Below are 21,466 nucleotides of genomic sequence, written 5' to 3' on the forward strand. Positions count from 1 at the left end.
ATGGGGTACAGAAAGGCTTTTGCTGCAAATCCATGTCATGTTCTTGGACATGTTCTGTATAACAGCCACTAGCTTGGGAAGTAGGGGAAGGTGCTGAGTGAGCTCAGGGGTAGCCATTCCTGGGTTTAGTTTTTTTTTTTTTTTTTTTAAACCTTCCTTTGGATTCTGGTTGTCCTAGATTATAGAGACAGCTATAATTGCTTTATCTTTGAAGCATAATTTCTCTTTTGGAAAGATTTCTGAGAAATTGGGGTTAAAAAATAATTTCTAGACTAACATTTTGTTACTAGCAGGATCCATAAGTCTAAGAATAGTTATCTTAAAATGTTCTTCACAGAGCTTTATAGGATTATATTCATTCACATTTTAAATACAGCATTTTAGAATTTTTATAATTTAAAAAAAAGAAAGTTAGGGAGAAACTATCAATGTTCATCATTTCAAAGATAATTTTTGCATTATTCCTTTCTAGAAATCCTTTCCCTGGCATTGAAAGTGCCACCTCATTGCCTCGTGCCTCACCTTTTTCCCTTATTCTTGTTGATCTCCCTGCCTAAGGCTTTCCCCATTCTGGTCCATCTTCTACTCAGTTACCAAAGTGATCTTCCTAAAATTCAGATCTGATAATGTCCCTCTGCTACTCAGTAAATTCCACTAAAATCAAAATTCTCAGTTTAGCTTTTAAAGCCTTTCACAGTGGCTTCTTAACCTTTCTAGTCATAATTTATTCATTCTACCTCCTGAGGCTTTCTCGAGTTCTCAACTAAAAACCCACCTTCTATGAAGACCTTTCCTGATTTATCTTCTTTCCCTCCTCCTTCTGCAATGCTGTGCTGTAACCTCCTCCCCTGCTCCCTGTTTCTAACTGTTTTTGAATCCGTAACACTTAACAGCTCCTGCTAGATAAGTAAATGTTTCTTGAAAATGTACTTGAAAGTGGCAGCTATATGATGCACTGACCCTGGAGTCAGGAGGACCCTAGTTCCTCCTCAGCTACTTAACCTTAGATACTTAACACTTGTGTGACCCCGGGCAAATCCCTTTACCCCAGTTGAGTTGTGAAAGGAAAATTATGAACAAAGACTCTTATTTATATATTATTAATATCAAGACTTTTTAAAATTAGGAATTGTTGGTTGTGTGTTCCTTGGCTCAGAAAGGCAAAATTCTTCAAAATCTTTTTGAAGGATAATGTTTTCTCTCTACCTATATTCCTATGTCTTCCAATGTCTTAACAGACTGTGTTTCACACGTTGTCTAAGACATTGAGGAATATCTATGGAATATCAGTTATATCTCTTGGAGAGGTGTTGGTTTTTTCTAAATTTACCCAACAGAAAGAGGGGTCTTACCACCTATGTAACTGAGATTGTCTACTAGTTGTAATGGAAGGGATTTTGTGAATAAGTGATTTTCTTTAAAGTTTTCTCTTGGAATAGTGTCATTTTTACAAATTAAAAAATAGCTTAGGATTTTGTATTTAACTTTTTAGAGATATCTTGACTGAAAGTTATAGCATCCCATAAAATCAGTAATTTGTAAGGAATAAGATATAATAAGCAAACTTTTTATATATATATTTTTTTACATCGCACATGTGTGCCTTATTTGCTTTACATTCGTAAAATTAATTAGGTCTTCAAAGATCACTATTCTAACCTCATTCTACAAATAAGGAACTTGAGGCCTAGAAAAGTTAAGGGATTTGTTCAATATTATACAGGTAATATATTGCAGAATTGTGGATTACTAGGTTCTGACTTGCATGGTGTAAGGATTTCTCCTAGAATTTACTCTGCTAAGTATATCAGTTACTTTTTCAGATTTTAGGTAAGTTGTGTAAATTGACTGCCTCATTTGGGACACAATTGAGCTTTTCACCTCTATTCCCAAACCAGGTTACCCATTTAAAATTTTTTTAAACATTTTATGCTTTGCTTGTTTTACAGGTTGACTATGTGATTAAGGAAGCAACTAATCTAGATAACTTGGCTCAGCTGTATGAAGGTTGGACAGCCTGGGTATGAATGGGAAGACCATAGATCAGTCTGGTTAAGCGAGGTCAGACATCCACCAGAATCAACTCGGCCTCAGGCATCCATAGCCACACCACAGTCGGTGGTGATGCATACTGGGGCTTAATCTGAGGAAACCTAGGAAATCTCGGTGCACTAGGAAGTGAATCCTGCAGGATAGCTGCACTCAGGGATACGCTAAACAAAATGGTCTGCAACCCCAGGGTCAAGGGTGAACGTTCACCGCCTGAACACCACGATTGTCTTTCTGCTACGGAACAGCTGCAAACGTGTCAGGAGGTTAGCTGCAGAAAGAAATCCGAATGCTACAGAGCGCAGAGTGATTTGGAACTCCATTCCACCTGACCCTGTGTGTACAATCCAGGAAATACCAAAGCCCGTTCAAAGAGAAACAGAAAACTGGGGCCATGAAGAAATCACAGCAAAGGAAGATTTGATGCATTCAGATTCTTGTGTTACACTTGTGTGGCAGCAGTACTGGTTGGGTTGACCAGTTAAAAAAAAAAGGCTACGCAATATGAACTTCAGAAATGGACTGAAAGCAGAGAGCTGTATAACAGATACACTGCAATGGAAGAACTGAAATGAAGAAAAAGTCTGGGTTTCCCCCTTTCCCTACCTTTTCCTTGCTCTTTTCCCTATCCCACCTCCCTACCCTTCTCCCCAGCCCATCCTCTTTCTTCCCTTCTTGCCTAGTCTAGTAGATTAGCCATATTTCAAATAAACTTTTATTTCAATCCTTGTATTTCACGTACTTCAGTCTCAATACTGTTAATAACCTAGATTCTTTTTGATAAATGGAAATTTCTCCAAAAGCACTGAAAACATTGAAAATTCAAGGATTATTTAAAGGTTGAATGATCACACACAAAATGTAATTCTGGTTATTTAAGTCATTTCTGTGATTCTATCATGTACAGTTTCCCAAATTGTCACTGTGCATTTAAAAGTAATTAATCTAACAGGCATTTGATTTAATGTACACTTCTCTCTGCTATTGCAGAGTACATATAGGGGGGTGGGAGGGGTGAGTCATTCAAAATTTTCCCACAAAGCTCATTCTACCATGATTGCTGTAGTTTCTTTCATAAAAAGAGTAGCCAATCCAATGTAATCTTTTACCTTTTTTAAAAACCAGGATAGAATAACTAGTAGTTTTACATTGTTGGTGACAGATAAACAATAAAATGATGTTCTGGTGGAGGTAGAGTGATACGTTTTTTTAATTCAGTTTCCTCAGTTTGATACTTTTAATTTGCAAAATAAATTCTTTAGTTCATGTGGTATATTAAAACTTAACATGTAGCATTAGTAAAAGCCAACCAACACTTTGTTAAGTTAAATTATTGAAGTTATGTGTGGAGTATTACTTTGTAACATGATTTTGATAGTGTACTATTCGTAACATGACAGTGAACTCATGATCAAGGTTTCCTTAATTTTAGCATTGCGTTTTATAATGAAGTCCTATTCAATAAGCTAGGAAATCCTGACTAGAACAGGAACTTTGAAATCACACATTATCAAAAATCAAGATGACCTGACTTCCAGTAGTTTTTTCAAACACTTGGTAAATTTTTGGACCGAGTTCACTTTACAGTTTTCACAAATTCTGAAATATTAAGAAAAATTACATATACTTAAGAACTTTTTGTATTTTCTGATTTAATACCCATGAGGTAACACATTTCATTATATATGCCTTCTTAACACTTTGCCATGCATTGCAAAAAAAGATGGCATTTGAACATTCCTGTGCCTAACAAAAGATCCTATCACAATTTTTTACTTTTATAATGAACCTTATTTTAATAGGACAACTTAAGCTGGAATAGTAATGCCATAATGCATTTTGCATGCTGCTTTGTTTTCTAGAAGCTGTGAGAATTTTTATTTCATCTCACATGTACCTCTTAGTATCCAAAAATAAAGCTGCTTTGCAGCAAGGTTCTTTATATTATCAGAATGAAAAAGCAGGGAAGAAATTTTAGAACATACATGCCCAACAGAGAAATTGGACCCTATCTGTAGTATTCAGAAATGGCTCCTCCTTTAGGAAGAAAAATTAACAGAATTTCAAGGAGTATCAGACTTCACAGGTGCCTTAGCACTTTATTCCACTTAATAATGAAACAACTTTATTATAAAAGATTGAACATATACACATCCAGTAAATTACCCACACACGTTTGACTAAATGGTCCCTTTAAACTTTGAGAATAGATATTAAGACGAGAAATGATTTTCAGAAATATTAACTTGTAATTCCAAATATTTGACATTTACTGCTTAGTTTGATTTTCTCATGGAATTTAAATTAGAAAAGGCCTTGCAGTTTTAGAGTTTGCTACAAGAAAATTCACCAGTATTCTCAGGACATGCAAAGGTTTAAAAAAAAAAAAAATGGTGTAGCAGAGCAAATAATTGTAGATTTCACATTCACAGTAAAATGTAAAAATGAAACAGCTATGTAAATTTGGTAATACCAAAATAGCTATGGAAAAGTTTTTTTTTACTTTTATTTTTTTTTTTGATTCAGATTGACAATCTCTAAGCAGCTACTGTTCTTTTCTCTCCAAGCTCAATTATCTTTAGTGTTGTCCAAGTCATTGGGAATGTCTGGCTATCTTTTTAGAAATGTTTGTCCCCAAAAGCTCTTAAAGTATACTAGTTTGTGGAGTACCTATAACTAGTCTCCTAGTCTGTATGTTCAGTGTCATGATAAGTTCTTATATAGCTTTCTTGATGTTTAGGCTATTTGGATGTCAGTTTTAAAAGTCTCTAGATTTGATCTTAGGATCTTAAGAGTTTTCATTTCTTTAGAGGGTCTGAGAGGACATAGGTGGAACTGTTGATCCATAAATCACAATCCCAAGTCTGTCTTCATTAGGTTTCAGATGCCAAAGTTTAAGGCTGAAATATAAATCATCCGGAGCACTCTAGTTAGCACTATCTCTCCCTATTGTTCTTATACTCAAATGATTTTCCAGTGTAGCTTCAGCATAGGGGGGGTTTCTAGTGTGTGTTTGATTTGTTCTATAAAATTTTAAGAGCCATTTAAAAATTTCTGAGCATGACAGTGTGAGGACAGCCAAATATATATAGACAGTACTTTAACCCTGAAAAATCTTCCCAATTTGGTTCTCAGCATTTTTGCATTACTTTTGAAGGTTGCTTTTGAGCAGCCCCAAAACAAATGGAGCTAGTTCTTCTGTGTTCTTTTTGGCATTTTTCTCATTCTGGGACAAATTATAATTGAGCCAATTTCTTTAAACCTAATTGAGCTACTCATTCAAAACAAAATGACAACTTTATTTACTATATCACCACCCTTGAATGTTTTTTACATGAAATTAGATGAATATTAAAATTAGTGACCATTTCTTACTTGGCTTACATATTATCAACAAAAATTAGGATGTTTTTATTTTCCTTAGACTTTGGCAGTAGAATATTGGTTAATATAACATTCAGTAAAATGTGGTTTGATGTTTCTAATTAGAAAATATCTCCTCTGAGGGAAAAGAAAAACACCACGATAGCTTATCTAAATGAGGTAAAATTTTTTTGATAGGGTGGAAAAGAAATTTACCATAATACAAAGTTGTGTGGGCTTTATTCTACTTTTCCTATTCTTGAGAATAGTAACATTTCAACTTTATTAACAAAAAGTGTAGGAGAAAAACTTGGCTCTGACCAAGAGAGGATTTCATTAAAGATGGATTGGTTTTTTATACACAATTGTGTGGGTTTATTGAGGAAAAACTGTTGTACTAATAATGTAAAAATGTAATGCAATTGTTAGATGTATTTTCAAAAGTGGTAAATAGTAAAGAATTGCATGTTGCTCAGAAGTAGACTTGTTGGAAAGATGCTTTGTTTTATTTAAAAAAAAAACCAGGCTGGTTTAAATATATTTTTACAGCATTCAAACCTCCAATATTTTGCTCATCTCAACAATTTATACACTTTATTTTTTTCGATAAAACTTTTATCTACCACTTGTAATGGTAATCAGAATATGTGATATGAATAAATTCTCCATTTATCATTATTGTGCAGGCAAATTAATTTAAAGTGAATCTTCCTTTTTCCTAACAGAACTGTATAAAAGGAAGTGACTGCCTCTGTACAAAGGTTGTATGGTCCCTCTGATGGATATAATTTCTTTAGTGTATCAGGTCAGTTTCTTGAAAATGCCGATAATGCATCTTCTGGGTAAAAAAAAATTTGCAAACTGAATACATTGCATCAACATGGCAAAGATTGTATAAAATAGCTTTTTCAAGAAATAAAGGTTTAATTTCACCTGGGCTAAATGTAAAATTCGGAATTTATTGGTCAGAGTACTAAAAATAGCTTCTAGCTTTTAGCCTAAATACAGTCTTTACTTTCTTCCAGCTTGTTACGCCCAATCAAATTTCCTTAATTTTTAAAATGTTTAAAAATATATGTTTATCAAATTGGACTTTAAAAATTATCACTTCAGAAAATGGTATGATTGCAAAACTGAAAAAACTTAAAAATCATATGGGAAGTTCTGGTTTCATATCTCCAACTGACTTACTTGATTTTGAGTTTGTCTTTTAAAAACCCTCAAAAGTTTCAATATAAAGACAATAAATTTCCCCAAAAGTTGGATGGGTAGCTCAGTAGCTTAATTTGTGTAAAGTTTAGTAATAGGTGTGTTTATTTTGTTATGATCTGGCATTTTTTAAACTAAAAAATAAGCCAAAAAAGGGTGTGGGGAATTGATACTATGAAAGCATGTTTTAAAACATTGAGAATTTACTGAAGATATAATGCATTTTTTCTGTTTATAATTTGAACATTTTAACAACTGTGTTTGCTCTATAAGAGTTTTTTCACTTATTATTTAAACAATACCAAAACTATTCTAATAATGAGAAGCTTCTGTAGTAAAAACACAGAAACTTATTAGAAAACTCAACTTTATCTAACACTTAGACTGTGAGTATGGAATGCACAGGAAGGCTATACAATATGGATAATTCATATTAACACTTAACAGTTCTGTTTCTCATTCTATTTTATCTTACCATAGATGTTTACCATCTGGCCTAAAGCATCTTCCTTCTTAAGATTTTCAAAATAAAAATATATTCCTGCAGTTCTGTGGGAGAGAAAAAGTATTTTCACATCAATTATTCCATTTATCCTTGAGACCTTTTTTGAGGAATTTGTTTGGTTGAGGGTATTCCACTTCAGTTAGTCTTGAGTTATCCCCATTGCTCAAAAAAAAAAAAAAAAAAAATTTAAATTTAATTAATCTTTACCCCTACCCTACACAAAACAAAAGGAATCTTAAATGTTTCTTGAACACTAGAATGCTAGTTCTACCTGGAATGATTTGTAATTCCACTGTATTGTATATGATTTCTCTTGCCCTCAGCAGATGAAGTAAAGCAACAATACAATCTTCCAGGAGAATCTGATGTAAAGCATAACTACACATTTTGGGTTTTGCTTTACCTTCGAGAATGGTTAATCGTTTAGCTGTTATATTTCCCAATGCCAGTTTAAAACGGATATAGAGTTTGCTTCTTCCTTAAACACTTGTGGCTAAACAATTTTCAAAATAATGTATGTGTTATCTTGGGGCCAGCTATGTGGTCCACTGGATACAACTCGATTTGCTCTCGAAGACCCGAATTCAAAAGCCGCCTTGGATACTTGGGGTGATTGAGCAAAGCCGCTTAACCTATCAGGCCTTAGTTTAATCTTGGGGGGGGGGGGTGGAAGACGGGGAGAGGGAGGAGATAATACTAGCCCCTGCCCTATGGTAGTTGTGAATATAAAATACAAAGCTTCTTTCAAAAGTGAGAAACCATTCTCTATGCCCTTTGAAACAACTGGAAATGTAAGTAGTTGTGACAGAGGTTGAATAGGTGAAATAACTTAATCAGTAACAGACCAAGTTACTGGCCCTAGGCTCCGGGTTGCAGGGGAGAACTGGGAACAGGGTTGGTTGGATTGTATTACCAGGCAGACTCATTAGACAAATCCTAGGAAACACTAGGATAAGTTTAGGCTTATCCGTATTTTTAAAAAAATCTTTTTGGAGGCAATCAGAGTTAAGTGATTTGGCCAGGGTAACACCGCTAGAATCTGAGGGCTCATTTGAATTCGTCCTAACTCAAGGCCGAATGCTGTCTTCGTAGTACCAGCCCCATATAAATCAAACACCAGGCCTTCTCCTTCCCAACGTACAGCAGCGCTCTGTCTTCATGCGTAGCATTTTGCAAAATGGCAATGAATTATAGTCGGATATTTCCCATCTACTGACGCATGCGCGTGCGAATCTCTTCCGTACCTGTGACGGTTGAACTGCTTCCGAATCTGCAAAGTGAAGTGGAAAGAAGGAAGGGAGGAGTTAAAAGGAGGGGTTGGGAGGGAGGGTTTAGAACGGATCTAAAGGATAATTGGCCAACCAATCCATCTCTCCGCCTCTCAATCCAGGGCTTTCTTTATATCTTGCTCAACCTCGTTTTGAAAACATGCACCAGCTCGTGGTTGGCTGGTTTGAGCCTTTGCTTCGCCCGAATTCTACCAATGAAAAGACAAACTCTCAAGGCCTGTCGGGAAAGGGAACTGGCCTATAAAAACGACTAGGGAGAAAAGCCATATCTGTTAAGAATCTGGCAAAGTATCTTTTCCCTACTGTTTCTTACTTTTACGTAGAAATCGGAGGCGCCGACCAGTGAATTTGGGTGGTGCTTCGGCCACCATGGCGGAAGGGGACAATCGCAGCAGCAACCTGCTGGTGAGTAGCCTAGAAGCCCGTATAGAGACGTGTCCCAGGCCTTCCTCCTATTAGGTTAGTTGGGTGCCGCGACCCCAATTTGATGCTGGCGAGCGGGAGGAGGGAGGATCATCATCCCTGTCCTCCCATCTGAGTGTTGAGTACTGTTGGTTGGGCCTTGATCCACTCTTTAATTCCTGAGTAGAGCCTAAGCTGGGTGCAGGCCGAAGGCTTTGGGATTAGTCCTAGATAGAAGGTTGGGAAGGAGAAATGGGAGGGGGAATGTGGATGCATAGATGGATTCGAGTAAGATGGGGAAGTAAACAATCTTACCTTGCGGTGCTAGGGCCTTGGTCAGGCTTTTTAGGGCCCTTGCTGTTATTCCGCCCCCTCCCCCACTCCCTTCCTGGGAAAACATCAAGGTTGAGCAGAAATAGAATTTTCCTCAGATTTCGGATGAGCTCATCCAAGGGTGAAGACTTAATTGCTTCGGAGAATTGGGGCAGGAGGTGGAGGGTAGAAGGTGGGGCTGCGGAATGGATTGGTTAGATTACTTAGCGTGTGATTTTGGGGAGAGCGTTGGAATGCTTGTCATTTGACTGGGATTTTGGTGTAAGACAATCACGGGCTTTCTGAGCTGGAAAAGGGAGTTGGAGATTATCTGGACCAACACCTTTATAGAAACTGAGAAAACTTGAATCTGGAGCGACTCACTGACAGGCTCAGCTTAGAAAACCTGACCTCCCAGTGTTCTTTCTTCTGTACTCTGGAAGATTAGATCATGTAATCGAAAATTGTGGAGATAGAAAACCTTTGAATTTTGACATAGTAATCATTGAGTTTATTAAATTAGTTTAGTTTAAGTATAGTAAGTTTAAGATTTAGAGTTGGAATGGAACCGAGAACATCTAATTTACCCCTTCTTTAAAGAAAATAAATCTCACAAAGTACAATGACTTGCTTGTTTTAAGATAAAATACTACATTTTTTCTTATCTGATTAGTTCTGGTTTTTAGAAATAATTCGGTTTCACATTAGTTTTAAGATTATAAGCATTGTTTAGCTATGTGATTAACTTTTATTACATTAGCCAAGGTATTTTACTTATTCAAGAGTTTTACTTTATGACAATTTGACTTTCTCAGATTCTTCCACAAACTGCAAGGGGAATCAGGCTTCATCTATTTTATAGTATATATTATATAGTATTAATATAGTATATCCCTGTTTCAGTGATGGTAGGGGGAAAAAAAACCTTTTTCCAAAAAAAGATGTAAATTCCCCTTTATTATGCAAATTTATCATTTTAAAGTTGGTTGTTTTTGTTTTAGAAATCAACCTAAAATTAGTTCTGGGATAAAGTTATATAAAATAAAATAAAAATTTTCAGCCCAGTGAAATTATTTTTTGATGGTGTTTACCTTTGTATCACCTACATTTCCCAGTCTATCCTTTCTCCATCTTCCCTCTAGAGAGCTATCTCTTATAACAAATAAGAAAAAAAGTGCAGCAAAAATAATACATCAAAAAATGTCGGACATCATATACAATGTACCACACCCATGTATCTTATGTGTTTGGATCCAGGCTTGGTCATTATTAATTTATGACATTTAGTTTCTGTTGTTTTACACTTGTTTTTCTCATTCACATTTTCCTGTTTTCCTTACGTCTGTTATTCTCAATTCTTAAGTCTTCTCATGTTTTTCTTTATTCATCATATCATTTTATCATTTCTTTGAGCACAGTGATGTGCCACAACTTGTTCGTTCAGTTGCAATTGGTGGAAATCTAATTTATTTCTAGCTCTATCCTTTTATAGAAAACTTATGCTATAAATATTTTGTTGTATATGGGAATCTTTCTATCACTTTTTTTAAAATTAAAATTATTAGAGCACCAGTCCTGAAGTCAGCAGGACTTGAGTTCAAATCTCCTTTCAGTTAGCTTTGTGACCCTAGGCAAGTCATTTAACCCCAATTGCCTCAGCAAAATAAATAAATATATAGAATTATTGCCTTGTTTCAGCTGAGAATAGATATTTTATGAACATTGTAACATCACAGAAGAATTTAGCTTTCAAGTCATCATAATTACTGTTAAGAATATTGTACTATTTTAAGTATTTCTTTTATGCAGGCTGCAGAAACTGCCAGCCTGGAAGAACAGTTACAAGGATGGGGAGAAGTGATGCTTATATCTGATAAAATCCTTCGATGGGAAAGAGCCTGGTTTCCACCTGCGGTTGTGGGTGTTGTTTCTTTGGTATTCCTGTAAGTGAACTTTGAGGTTGATATTTTGATATTTGCCTTTAGTATTCACTTCCACCTTTATTAAGTCTCCATTTGATGCAGTGCCCTAAATCTTTAAATCTATATAATCTGTAAAGAATACATTTTCTTAGATCAACTTTCTCACATTTCATTATTTATGTAGACTTTGTTTTACAATGCTCTAATGTAATTTATCACGTAATGTGCATTATAACTGTATTGGTGCTAAACTCATCTACTAGACTTTTAAGCCTTTTGAGATACCATGCTTATCTTGTCACAAGATCCACTCCTTTACTTTGCTTGCAGTGAGTGCTTTACATATTTTTGTTGTTTTTGTTGATTTTATAAGGTAAAAAATGTCCAGTAGTCTGATATTTAAATTTGTTTTCTTTTTTCTTTAATAGTTTGATCTACTACTTAGATCCATCTGTTCTTTCTGGTGTTTCCTGTTTCGTTATGTTTTTGTGCCTGGCTGACTACCTTGTACCCATTCTTGCTCCTAGAATATTTGGTTCCAATAAATGGTAAGTTAAAGAATGCTTTAGTAACTCAATATATCTAGCATTAAGGGGAGAAAAGCATTTGTTGTTATTTTAGGATGCCTAATTTAATTGCTAGCTTATGTGTCAAGGAGATAGAGTTAATAGTGTAAAATTCATTAGAAGAATAGAGGAAAGAGGAAAGATGCTTCTGGCTAGTGGAAAGAATTACTTTTGAGAAAAGACAACCAAATCAAAGATATTAAGGAGATAATTGAAATTGGCCAAATTAGTCCTTGAAAGAAGTTTAATTTAGCTGAAAATATTGTGTTTGCTGAATGTTTTTCTTTTTTTTTTTTTTAACCTGGTGGGAAGTGAATATATTATATTATGTCTGTAAACAAAACCTGAAAAATAAGCTGATTTTACATCATAAAATTTGAATTATTAAGAAATACATATACAAATAAATGATGTTAATAACAGCAGGCCATTGTTGTAGGTGGACCCCCTATCCTGGGGTCAAGGAACCTGGATTCAAGAACCAACTGTCTTATTACCTACCTGTGTGATTTCAATCACTTCTCTGGGTTTCTATTTATAGTTTGGACTAGATGGACTGTGTTCCCAATCTGTGTTTCTATCCTTGACTATTATATAAAATTGTGATTATACTTTTGAAAGTTTGTTCTTATTCTTTCATCTCATTTAAAAGAATTAAAAAAAAAATTTTCATGTAAGCGTCTAACCAAATCCATAACAAATTAATGAATATGCCAAAAATGAGAGTTTCGGTGCAATATGTGTTTAGATTTTCTTTCTTAGTGTTTTTCTATTTTTATTTTTCATTTTCAGTGAGCAAAAATCTATTTTTTCCTTTTTCCTACTCTTCTTTCCTCAAGAAAAACAAGCCCTTGTAACAAATATGCATAATAAAGCAAACTTGGCTTTGTCTTAAGAAGTAGCTCTCATTCTGTACCTGAATCCATCTCCTTCAGAAGGTGGTAACATTTTTCACACTTGCTTTTGCCTTGTGGTTGCTTATTGTAATCTTTAAGGTTGTTTATTTTCACATTGTTGTTGTCTTCTGTATAAATGGTTCTTTTGATCCTGTATACTTCACTCAGCATCAGTTCATACGAGTCATCCTTTGGAATTGTACCCTTCATCATTCCATTACATTTATATACTGTAATTTGCTAAACTATTCTCCATCTGGTTTCCATCTGCAGAAACTAGTTGTTTCTAGTTCTTTGCCACCTCAAAATGAGCTCCTGTAAATATTTTTGTATTTGAGAATCCTTTCTTTTTTTCTTTGGTCTCTTTGGTGGTAGCTATGGACCTAAGTGTATGCACTATTTGTTAACACAATTTGTTAAAACAATTTCCAAATTGTTTCCAGAATGCTAGCATAGCAGTTTCATATAAATCTCTATGTGTGTATAAAATTAGATTGGACAAATTTTATAGCCACCATTCATTCCTAAAATTTGATTAGTAAATCTGTAAAGAAAAGAAAATCCTGAAAAAAATTTTCTGACTCATAAACTTATAAAAATACAAATCACTTTGTCTCAGAATTAGAAAAGACCTTGTGGTCAGCTTGTATAAAAATATCCAACCAATGGTTATCCTTAATTTGATTAAGGTCCTCACTATATCCTGATACTGCTTGACCCTTAAGACTTTTAAGTGGTTGTAATTATTAAGAATTTTTATTATCTTGAATTTAAATCTGCATTTTTGTAACCATATTTCTTAGATGCTCCTTGAAACTTTCCTTAAGGCAGCTCTTCAAATACTAGAAGACAGCTGTCATAAAGACTTAGCTAAATATGCCCATTCTTTATCTTCTAATAGCATGAGCTTAAGACTCCTTACCCATTTTATTCTCTCTTTTTTGAATTTGTCTTCTTAAAGCCAAAAATATACTTCTTAAAATGTGATGACATAGTTGGACTACCTTTTTCCTCATTTTGAACCCTGTATTTCTTGAAGCAGCCTGAAATCACAGTAGTGGAATGTCGTATCATTTGACTGACTTTTAAGTTTACAGTTCTCTAATATTTTTCAGACTTTTTTTCATAATCATATTTCTCCTGTTTTATATTTCTAAAGTTAGGTGAACCTATGAAGTTGTAATTTCTGGTTAATAAATCCCAATGTAAGATTTGATTACTTTGGGCATTTGCCTTTTTCCAGTTCTGCATCATTTTTCCCCCTTACCTTGAACTTTATATCCATATCTACTACCACTCTTTCCAAAAGTACCTTTTCTTTAATTTGTATATACTTCTGTGTGTAAAACTTCTGAAGAGAGAGAGACTTTTATATTCATCATTGGTAGTGGTGCGGTGTGTCTCTCTTACTAACAAATGATTTAAAATTTATTTAAACATGTTGACTATCTTTAGATTGGGAACAAGAAGCATGTTTAAAAAAAAAAAAAAAACAAACACTGATTCACAAAATTTTCCCTTTGCATCATACTTATTAAAACAATTGTTAAAATGATCATTGATCATAAAGGACTTAAGTGATTAACGGGTACCTTGCTGCATGAATTGTATCTGTGACTTAGGTAGTTGAGGCAGGAAAGAAAAGGACCATGACCTACTTAATTATTAGTAATATTTTTTCTTTTATACCAGCAGCAACGAATTTTTAAAAAGGAAATGTTCTCAATTAACAGAATCAATGAGAAATTAAATGCAACTTGATTAAATTGCCTTTTGAAATGGTTGTGCCTAATGTAGGGAATAGCTACATGGCTTGGAAACTTTTAATCACTGTTTACTTATCATCTGACATGTAAAAACATATTATATATTGTTTTGAATGTGTCTAGTTTTTAGTGGGAAATTGTATAGCTGAACTAAAAGCATAGTGGAAACTCTTTTTATACCAATAATTTTGCCTTGGTCATTTAGTGTGTTGATAATTGTGATAATAAATAATTTAGAATTAGGAGAGACCTGAGAGGCTAAGTCTAACCCTCTCATTTTACAAATGAAGAAACAAGCTTAAGGAGAGTAGATGATTTGCAAGGCTTATATAGTAAGTTCCCGAACATTCTGTCTATAGAATTCCGTTTTCTGATGTTTAACAAACGTGTACTTTAAAAAAAAAATAAAAATTTGGTAGAAGATGAACAGGATTTGGGTGGATAAATATATTGTTAAGATATTAGTGCTAAAAAATAACTTTAAATCCACAGTTTTCAAAATTAATGTTTGTTTAAAATGTAATGTACTATGCTACTCCAGACCTGGTAGTATCAATAACCATATACTTGGTGGTCTTAATTAAATACTCAGAATTTAAATGAGACTCTTGATTCCTAGAAAGCAAGACAAAACAAAGACCTAATATAGCAGTGCTTTGAAGGAAGTTAGGGATTCTGCAAGGCATAATAATAAGTAAGTCAGGAGTACATTCTAGAATGATAAATTATCATTTATAGGGAGCAGCTAAGTAGATCAGTTGGAACAATAAAATGGACTCCTTGAAAAAAAGGAATAATAAAATACTGAAAAAAAAAAAAAGATAGGAACCAGATTGTGGAAAGCTTTTAATAATAAGCGGAAGCTTTTGTATTTTACTTTAGAGACAACAGGGAATCACTAAAGATTCAATAGATGTATAACATTACTAATGTTTAGGTTTTAGAAATATTAATAAATTTTGATCTTTGTTTTTAGGGCTTCATGAAAGCTTAAAATGCAGAAATAAAAGGTTTAGTTCATATAGGATATCCAGGACTAAGTTTGTTTTAAAATGACATTACATTAGATAAAAACCTTTTAGCCATTGATTAGAAACCTTGTAATCCCTTTTTCCTTCCATAGGACTTCACACTGAAGCTTGTAAGCCACATACCCCTCTTATATGGGCAGTCTGTGACTTTTAAAGATCTCCTCAATGTTCTTACATAATAATAAATTACATTAACTCCTATAGACCATAGACTAGTTAGATGGCTCTTTGAATTAAAGAGGTTTACAAAACATGATTCTGGAGCCACATAATCATATAAGATCTTCTACATGTCTAGGATAAAGTATTTTGCTTTGTTGTTCTGCCTTTGCCAGATTTTTGTCATGTAAGATGACACATTGTTCTTCATGACTAATTATTCTATATAAAATAGAAATTTTCTCACAATAAAAGCAAGGATGGATGTGTTATTATCTCACTAGGACTACTGAGCAACAGCAAAGATTCCATGAAATCTGCAGCAATCTAGTGAAAACACGGCGCAGAACTGTTGGCTGGTGGAGACGCCTCTTCACACTGAAGGAAGAAAAACCTAAAATGGTACTTGTTTTTGACACATTTACCTAGCATATCTTCTAATTTGACTTATTGTAGACTATGAAATAATGTGGGGAAGGGGATAGTAGTGTTTCACCCAGTTATATCAGAAAGTTCTACCATCTGTACATGGTTGGTTTTGTTCCTTATTTTTTACTGGTCTCTTTTGTTGAAACAAAAGTAAAATACCTGTCTTGTATCTGGTATAAATATCCCTTTGTGTTGCTTCACTTTTGCATAATATAACGGAAGTGTTAAGTATCAATGGTTAAGTTCCAAACTAATACAATTGTTCCTTCTACATTATGGGGATTAGGAGTATAGAACCCTCAAGATCTGAAAAATTTGACATAAAATATTTTGGCTCTTCCTTCATACCAGAAAAGAAATCTATACTTTTTCTTTTTCCTTTATGGAGTGTTTATTGTAAAATTTAAATTGATATTATATAATACTATACATGCATTATGCATTTCTGAGTTTCTAAAGTTTTCTGTGTCTACTGGTCCTTGCATGTCATTTGCTACTTCCACAAAACTCTCCCCCAAAATTCCCACTTAAATTTTCATGCTGATCTGCAATATATCAAAACTACTATGAGGGAAATTTTGAGATGTGGCAAGGATCAGTAATGATTTGATTTACATTAGAAGGTCTGAGCAAAGATTGAAATTAGAACTTTTAAACATAGATCATTTGTATTTGCTTTATGATAATAACAAAATCCTAAAGAACTTAGCTGTTTTAGGAATCACCTACCTCTATAAACAAGACTTCTTTTTCATTTTTATTTTTTAGTACTTCATGACCATGATTATTTCCCTTGCTGCAGTTGCTTGGATTGGACAGCAAGTCCATAATCTTTTCCTCACATATCTTATTGGTAAGCTTTTTCAGAGACTGAATCAAAGGACTATGCTGTCTATCAAACATGAACATTTTAAAGCTCTTATTATATGCCAGGCATTGTGCCAGGGATAGCAAAGCTATATGGAAAAGCTTCTGGCTTCAGAGAATTTATATTCTAAAAGGGGAAAAAATGCACATTTATAATTGTATATAAATACCTTAAAGATAGGTTTTTGGGGGGCATAGATACTAAGAGCTATGGGAGTATTTCATGCAGAAGTTGGCACTGGAGCAGAGTTCTGGAGGAAGGAGACAAAATTCTTAGGAGAGGGAAGTGAAGAGGAAAATCATTCTAGGCATAGAATAGAGGACAATCAATTCCGAGGCACTGAGATGGGACATAGTATGTCATATATACAGAACAGCAAGTAGGGCAGAATGTCTGAAGTATAAAGAGTATGCAGGTGAGTAATGTCATAAGACTGGAAAAGTAGAAAGGGTCCAGGTTGTAAAGAGCTTTAAGTACTAAACAGAGGATTTTATAATATTTGATTCTAGAGGCAATATGAAGTCATTGAAGTTTGATAAGAGGAGTAACATGGTCAGACCTATATTTAGGAAATTCATTTTGGCAGCCTAATGGGAGATGACTTGGACAGGAGAGAAACTTGAAGCAGGCAGACCAATTAGAAATCAGTTGCAAAAGATCAGGTCAGAGGTAATGAGGGCCTGAATTAAAATGTGAACATAGATAGATAATGAGTTATTTGAGAGAGAGTGTGGAAATAGAAACTGGGAACTGCCAATTGATTGGCTATAGAAGGTAAATGATTGAGGAATCCAAGATAATATACCAAGGATGGGAACCTGAGTGACATGAAGGAGGATAAACTTGACAGAAACAGAAGTTTGGAAGAGGGTTGTGTAATAAGAATGAATTCGGTTTTGAGTAAGTTGAGTTTGAAATACTAATTATCCCATCTGAAAATTCTGTCATGAGCTGGAGATTCACTCTTGGAACCCAGGAAAGACTAGGGATAAGTTGAGAGTCAACTATATTAAACCCATGGGGATTTATGAGTTAGCAATCTCATTTAGAGATTGTGTTAGATAGAATGAACCAGAAAATAACGAAAGAGAAGAACCAAGAGAAAGCAATCTCATAAAAACCCCAAGAGGAAAATATATTTAAGAGGAAGGGATGGTCAGCAGTGTCAAAGATTGGTAACTTTGGGAGAATAGTTTTGGTTTATGTATGAGATTAGAAGTCATTTTGCAAAGAGATATGATAAATTAGGAGAAGAAGTAGAGCCAATAAGAGTAAAGAGCATTTTGGTAAGTTTGGGAAACAGGAGAGGATAATAGCTTAAGGGATACTAGATATTATGTATTGAGGATTTTTTTAAGCTGGAAAAGGCTTGGATATGTTTGTAGACAAAGGGAATAAAGAGATTGAAGATTGTAAAGAAGGTTGATTATGGAGACAAACTGCTGGAGAAAATGGGGAAATAGTGAGGTCATGGTATATGTAAAGCAATTAGGTCCCTTTTACAGAGACAGATGTAACAGAAATGAATGGGGAATAATATTAAGTGGTTTGGAATATAGAAAAGAGATGTTTAAAAGATGTCACTTTTTACCCTCAGGAAAGTGAGGCAAGATCCTTGGCTGAGAGTTAAAAAGGAGATGATGGTGTTTGGGAAATTTAAGAGAAGAAAATGGCTTTAAACAGCTTTTGTGAGAAGTGGCTTAAAGAGTCATTTAGAAAGAAGTGAAAAGGGTTGTCTTATTGCTTTGAGGGTCCAGTTGAGATTAGGCAGCATAAATTCATAGTGGATTTAATTAAATGGGTGATTTCTTCCAGGTGTTCAGCAACATGAGTAGAAGTGGAGGAGGTAAATGATGGTTGTTGGTCTTGTTTTTGGGTTTGGTTAAATTGCATGGATTCAAAGATATAAAGCATGGATTCAAGAGTACAGGACAGTCAGAAGATGAACTGCTTAACTGTAGTTGGAAAGTGGTGCCTTTAAAATCCAATTTCATTGTTTATATAAATAATTCTTTTCTGTTGTAGAATGAGATACATTATTTGGACATGGCCAGTATAGGATATTTGTTTTGCTTGAGTGACATGTATATTTGTTTGTTTTGTTTTGGTTTTTGCTGAGGCAGTTGGGATTAAATTGACTTTCCCAGGGTCACACAGCTAGGAAGTGTTAAGTGTCTGAGATCAGATTTGAACTCAGATCCTCCTGACTTCAGGACTGGTACTTTATCCACTGTGCCACCTAGCTGCCCCACCACTGTGTATTTTAAAAAGGTTGTTATTTATTGTCTCAACGAAAATCAGTTTTTTTAATGAAAAAATTAAAAGTAAAATGTTTATATAATGCCTACTTTGTGCAAGGTATTTCAGAAATAGAGGAAAAACATGGACTACTTCTTTGACTTTAGAAGTTCTGTAAATATTAGGAGAAAGAACAAGTGTATGTAACCATAATATAAAGCATTGTTTGATACATGTTCTTCAACTTAATTTCTTATTGCTTTTAGTGACATTCTTACTGTTACTTCCTGGACTAAACCAACATGGAATCATTTCAAAGTACATTGGAATGGCCAAAAGGGAGATAAACAAGCTCCTCAAACAAAAGGAGAAGAAAAATGAATGATGCATCTCTTTCAGTATCATCAGTGTGACGTTGTGTCCTTGGGAAAAGTTTCTACAAAATACTAAAATGTTACAGAAGCACATTTTTACTTTCTCATTCAACTTCTGATTGGCTCTTGATAAAAATTTGAGACTGACTAGTTGAGAAGTCCCATGCATAATATCTTTATGTAAAGTTCAACAGAATGTGTCTTCACTGATTAATATTGATAACATGGAAAATTGCTGTCTGTGAAAGGGCTTCCTCTGGTCTTGTTCTTATTTCTTTACCCAAGGTTAACTAGACTGGCATTTTTAGGGAACTAAAACAATTCTATAGTATAGTAGTTTAGTAATTCACTAGTATAGTAATTCACTTTAATCTTTAGAATGTTAATAGTAACTTGAGTAATAAGTCCATCTTACAATGGAAAATCTCAGGTTAAACTTATTCCTCCTAGAGAAATAGTGATGGTCTGTGGTTATAGAAAATAGGTTTCACATCCTGCTTCAAAAATTTGGCTCCGTGGATTGTAATGACCAATTTTGTCACTTCTGATGAAGAGACCAATTAACATTAATTTTCCATTCCTATTATCATGGAGATGCCCACAGAATTATTGAAAAATAGTTCCATGGCCTAGCTAATGGTTGGTTATTGTTTTCCCCCTATGAAACATCTTGACAGTGGGCAAAAATTTGACCATTTCTGCTAAGTAGCCATCAGGCATAGGTTATCAATCTCCTGCCCCCTCACTTAAGATGTGGTTAAGTTCTATTTAGTAAATTGTTGAGAAGCTTCCTTATAGTAATTCCTAAACAGTCTTACTGTTATAATTGTCTAAATCCCTAGTTTGGGGAAGAGGGCAAAGGAAAAACTGATGAATGGTCATCATTATATAAAAATTAGAAACAGTTGTGGCCAATAGCATTCTTTCCTAACTTAAGAGTTAGGCCAAACAATGCAATTTAACCTTATGTTAGTCAAGCTCCACTCTAGTAGATAACAGATCTCATGAGATACTATTTTAAATTCTCAAATCTAGAATGTGACTCAGGTTATTAGTTATAAGACATTGCTTTCATCATAGGTTTAGCATTAAAAAAAAGATTGCCTCTGTCCTTTTCTTTGACCACTCCATAGAGTACAAAAGGGTTATTGGTAAAAAGCATGCTAGAAAGAGTGCCCCTGTTATTTGTATGTTTTGAATTTACCTGATATTCATATTCTATTCCGTGTAGTAGCCAGAAATTGAGGTAGCTTTGAATTTAAATGAAACCTCTGAAGCTTGCAGCACTTGCTCTCCATCAACACCCTGCCCCCTGTGAAAAATGTCAAGGAATGTTTAGAAACAATATATAAACTCTTTTATTAACTATGATGTAGTTTTGTGAATTTAATTGCACTGAAATCATAAGAACTGGGCTGTGATATTTAAGTTCTAACAGCAAATTTTTGTTTTCAGAATACTACTGTAGCCAAGGAGCCCATGTAGTATGATTAGTTTTATGAATGTTGTCTGATAAACCACCTAGAAAATATTGCATTTATTTCCTCTTGTAAATAAGCCTGTCTTCATAGCTGTTTTTGTGTGTTGTACTGATGACCTCTGCTGTTTTAATCCTGTATTATTCCTTCTACTGTGTTTTGTGTAGAAAGAAGTGGGAAGAGAATAAAGAGGGGAAAAAAATAAAAATAACTCTTCACTTAAGTTCTAGCATTTTTTTAAAAGCTCAACTAAGAAAATTATATAATTAAATTAAACATTTTTGTGTTTTATCAGTTAACCTTGAATTCACCATAACATTACATCTACTTAACTCCAGAGGAACTTGGACCAATTTGTATAGCTAAGGAGGTTCTGGGTTTTAAGGTTGTCCCCATGACAGGGTACTTGAGGGACAGTTTTAGTTTGGGTAACCAAGTGCCCCATTTTAGTTAAAACATAAATGTGTAAAGAAGGGGAATAATGTGAAACAAGTCTGAGAAAGTAGGCTGAAGTCCCTGGTTCTAGGCTGTAAATACTAAATGAAGGAGTTTATATTTTTTTATCTCGCAAGTTCAATAGGGAAGACAGTGTACCTAAAGTAGAATGGCA

The 21,466-nt window shown here is 34.3% G+C and overlaps 2 protein-coding genes across 2 annotated transcripts in view; both read left to right on the forward strand.

Annotated features, from left to right (window-relative positions):
• SMG1 (SMG1 nonsense mediated mRNA decay associated PI3K related kinase) overlaps positions 1 to 2,781 on the forward strand; it is a 116,667-nt gene extending 113,886 nt beyond the window's left edge. Inside the window, exon 63 of the mRNA XM_051961045.1 lies at positions 1,950 to 2,781. Within this exon, the coding sequence (XP_051817005.1) occupies positions 1,950 to 2,027 (78 nt within the window). The 3' untranslated portion in view covers positions 2,028 to 2,781. The remainder of the gene's footprint in view (positions 1 to 1,949) is intronic.
• A 5,710-nt stretch (positions 2,782 to 8,491) lies between these two features.
• ARL6IP1 (ADP ribosylation factor like GTPase 6 interacting protein 1) lies at positions 8,492 to 21,079 on the forward strand. Its single transcript, XM_052001841.1, has 6 exons — positions 8,492 to 8,820; positions 10,939 to 11,072; positions 11,480 to 11,599; positions 15,754 to 15,871; positions 16,667 to 16,751; positions 19,271 to 21,079. The coding sequence occupies exons 1-6, from the start codon at positions 8,785 to 8,787 to the stop codon at positions 19,387 to 19,389; spliced, it is 612 nt and encodes a 203-aa protein (XP_051857801.1). The 5' UTR covers positions 8,492 to 8,784; the 3' UTR covers positions 19,390 to 21,079.
• Positions 21,080 to 21,466: the final 387 nt, after the last annotated feature.

This window comes from Antechinus flavipes, chromosome 1, assembly GCF_016432865.1.
Source record: "Antechinus flavipes isolate AdamAnt ecotype Samford, QLD, Australia chromosome 1, AdamAnt_v2, whole genome shotgun sequence".
NCBI classification, from domain to species: Eukaryota; Metazoa; Chordata; class Mammalia; order Dasyuromorphia; family Dasyuridae; genus Antechinus; species Antechinus flavipes.

Excerpts from the sequence above, each read along its gene's own strand:
- ARL6IP1 (XM_052001841.1), top strand. The coding sequence starts at position 8,785 with ATGGCGGAAGGGGACAATCGCAGCAGCAACCTGCTG. Across the intron at positions 11,073-11,479 it reads GTTGTTTCTTTGGTATTCCT|TTTGATCTACTACTTAGATC; the intron begins GTAAGTGAACTT and ends TTTCTTTAATAG. Across the intron at positions 16,752-19,270 it reads TTTCCTCACATATCTTATTG|TGACATTCTTACTGTTACTT; the intron begins GTAAGCTTTTTC and ends TATTGCTTTTAG.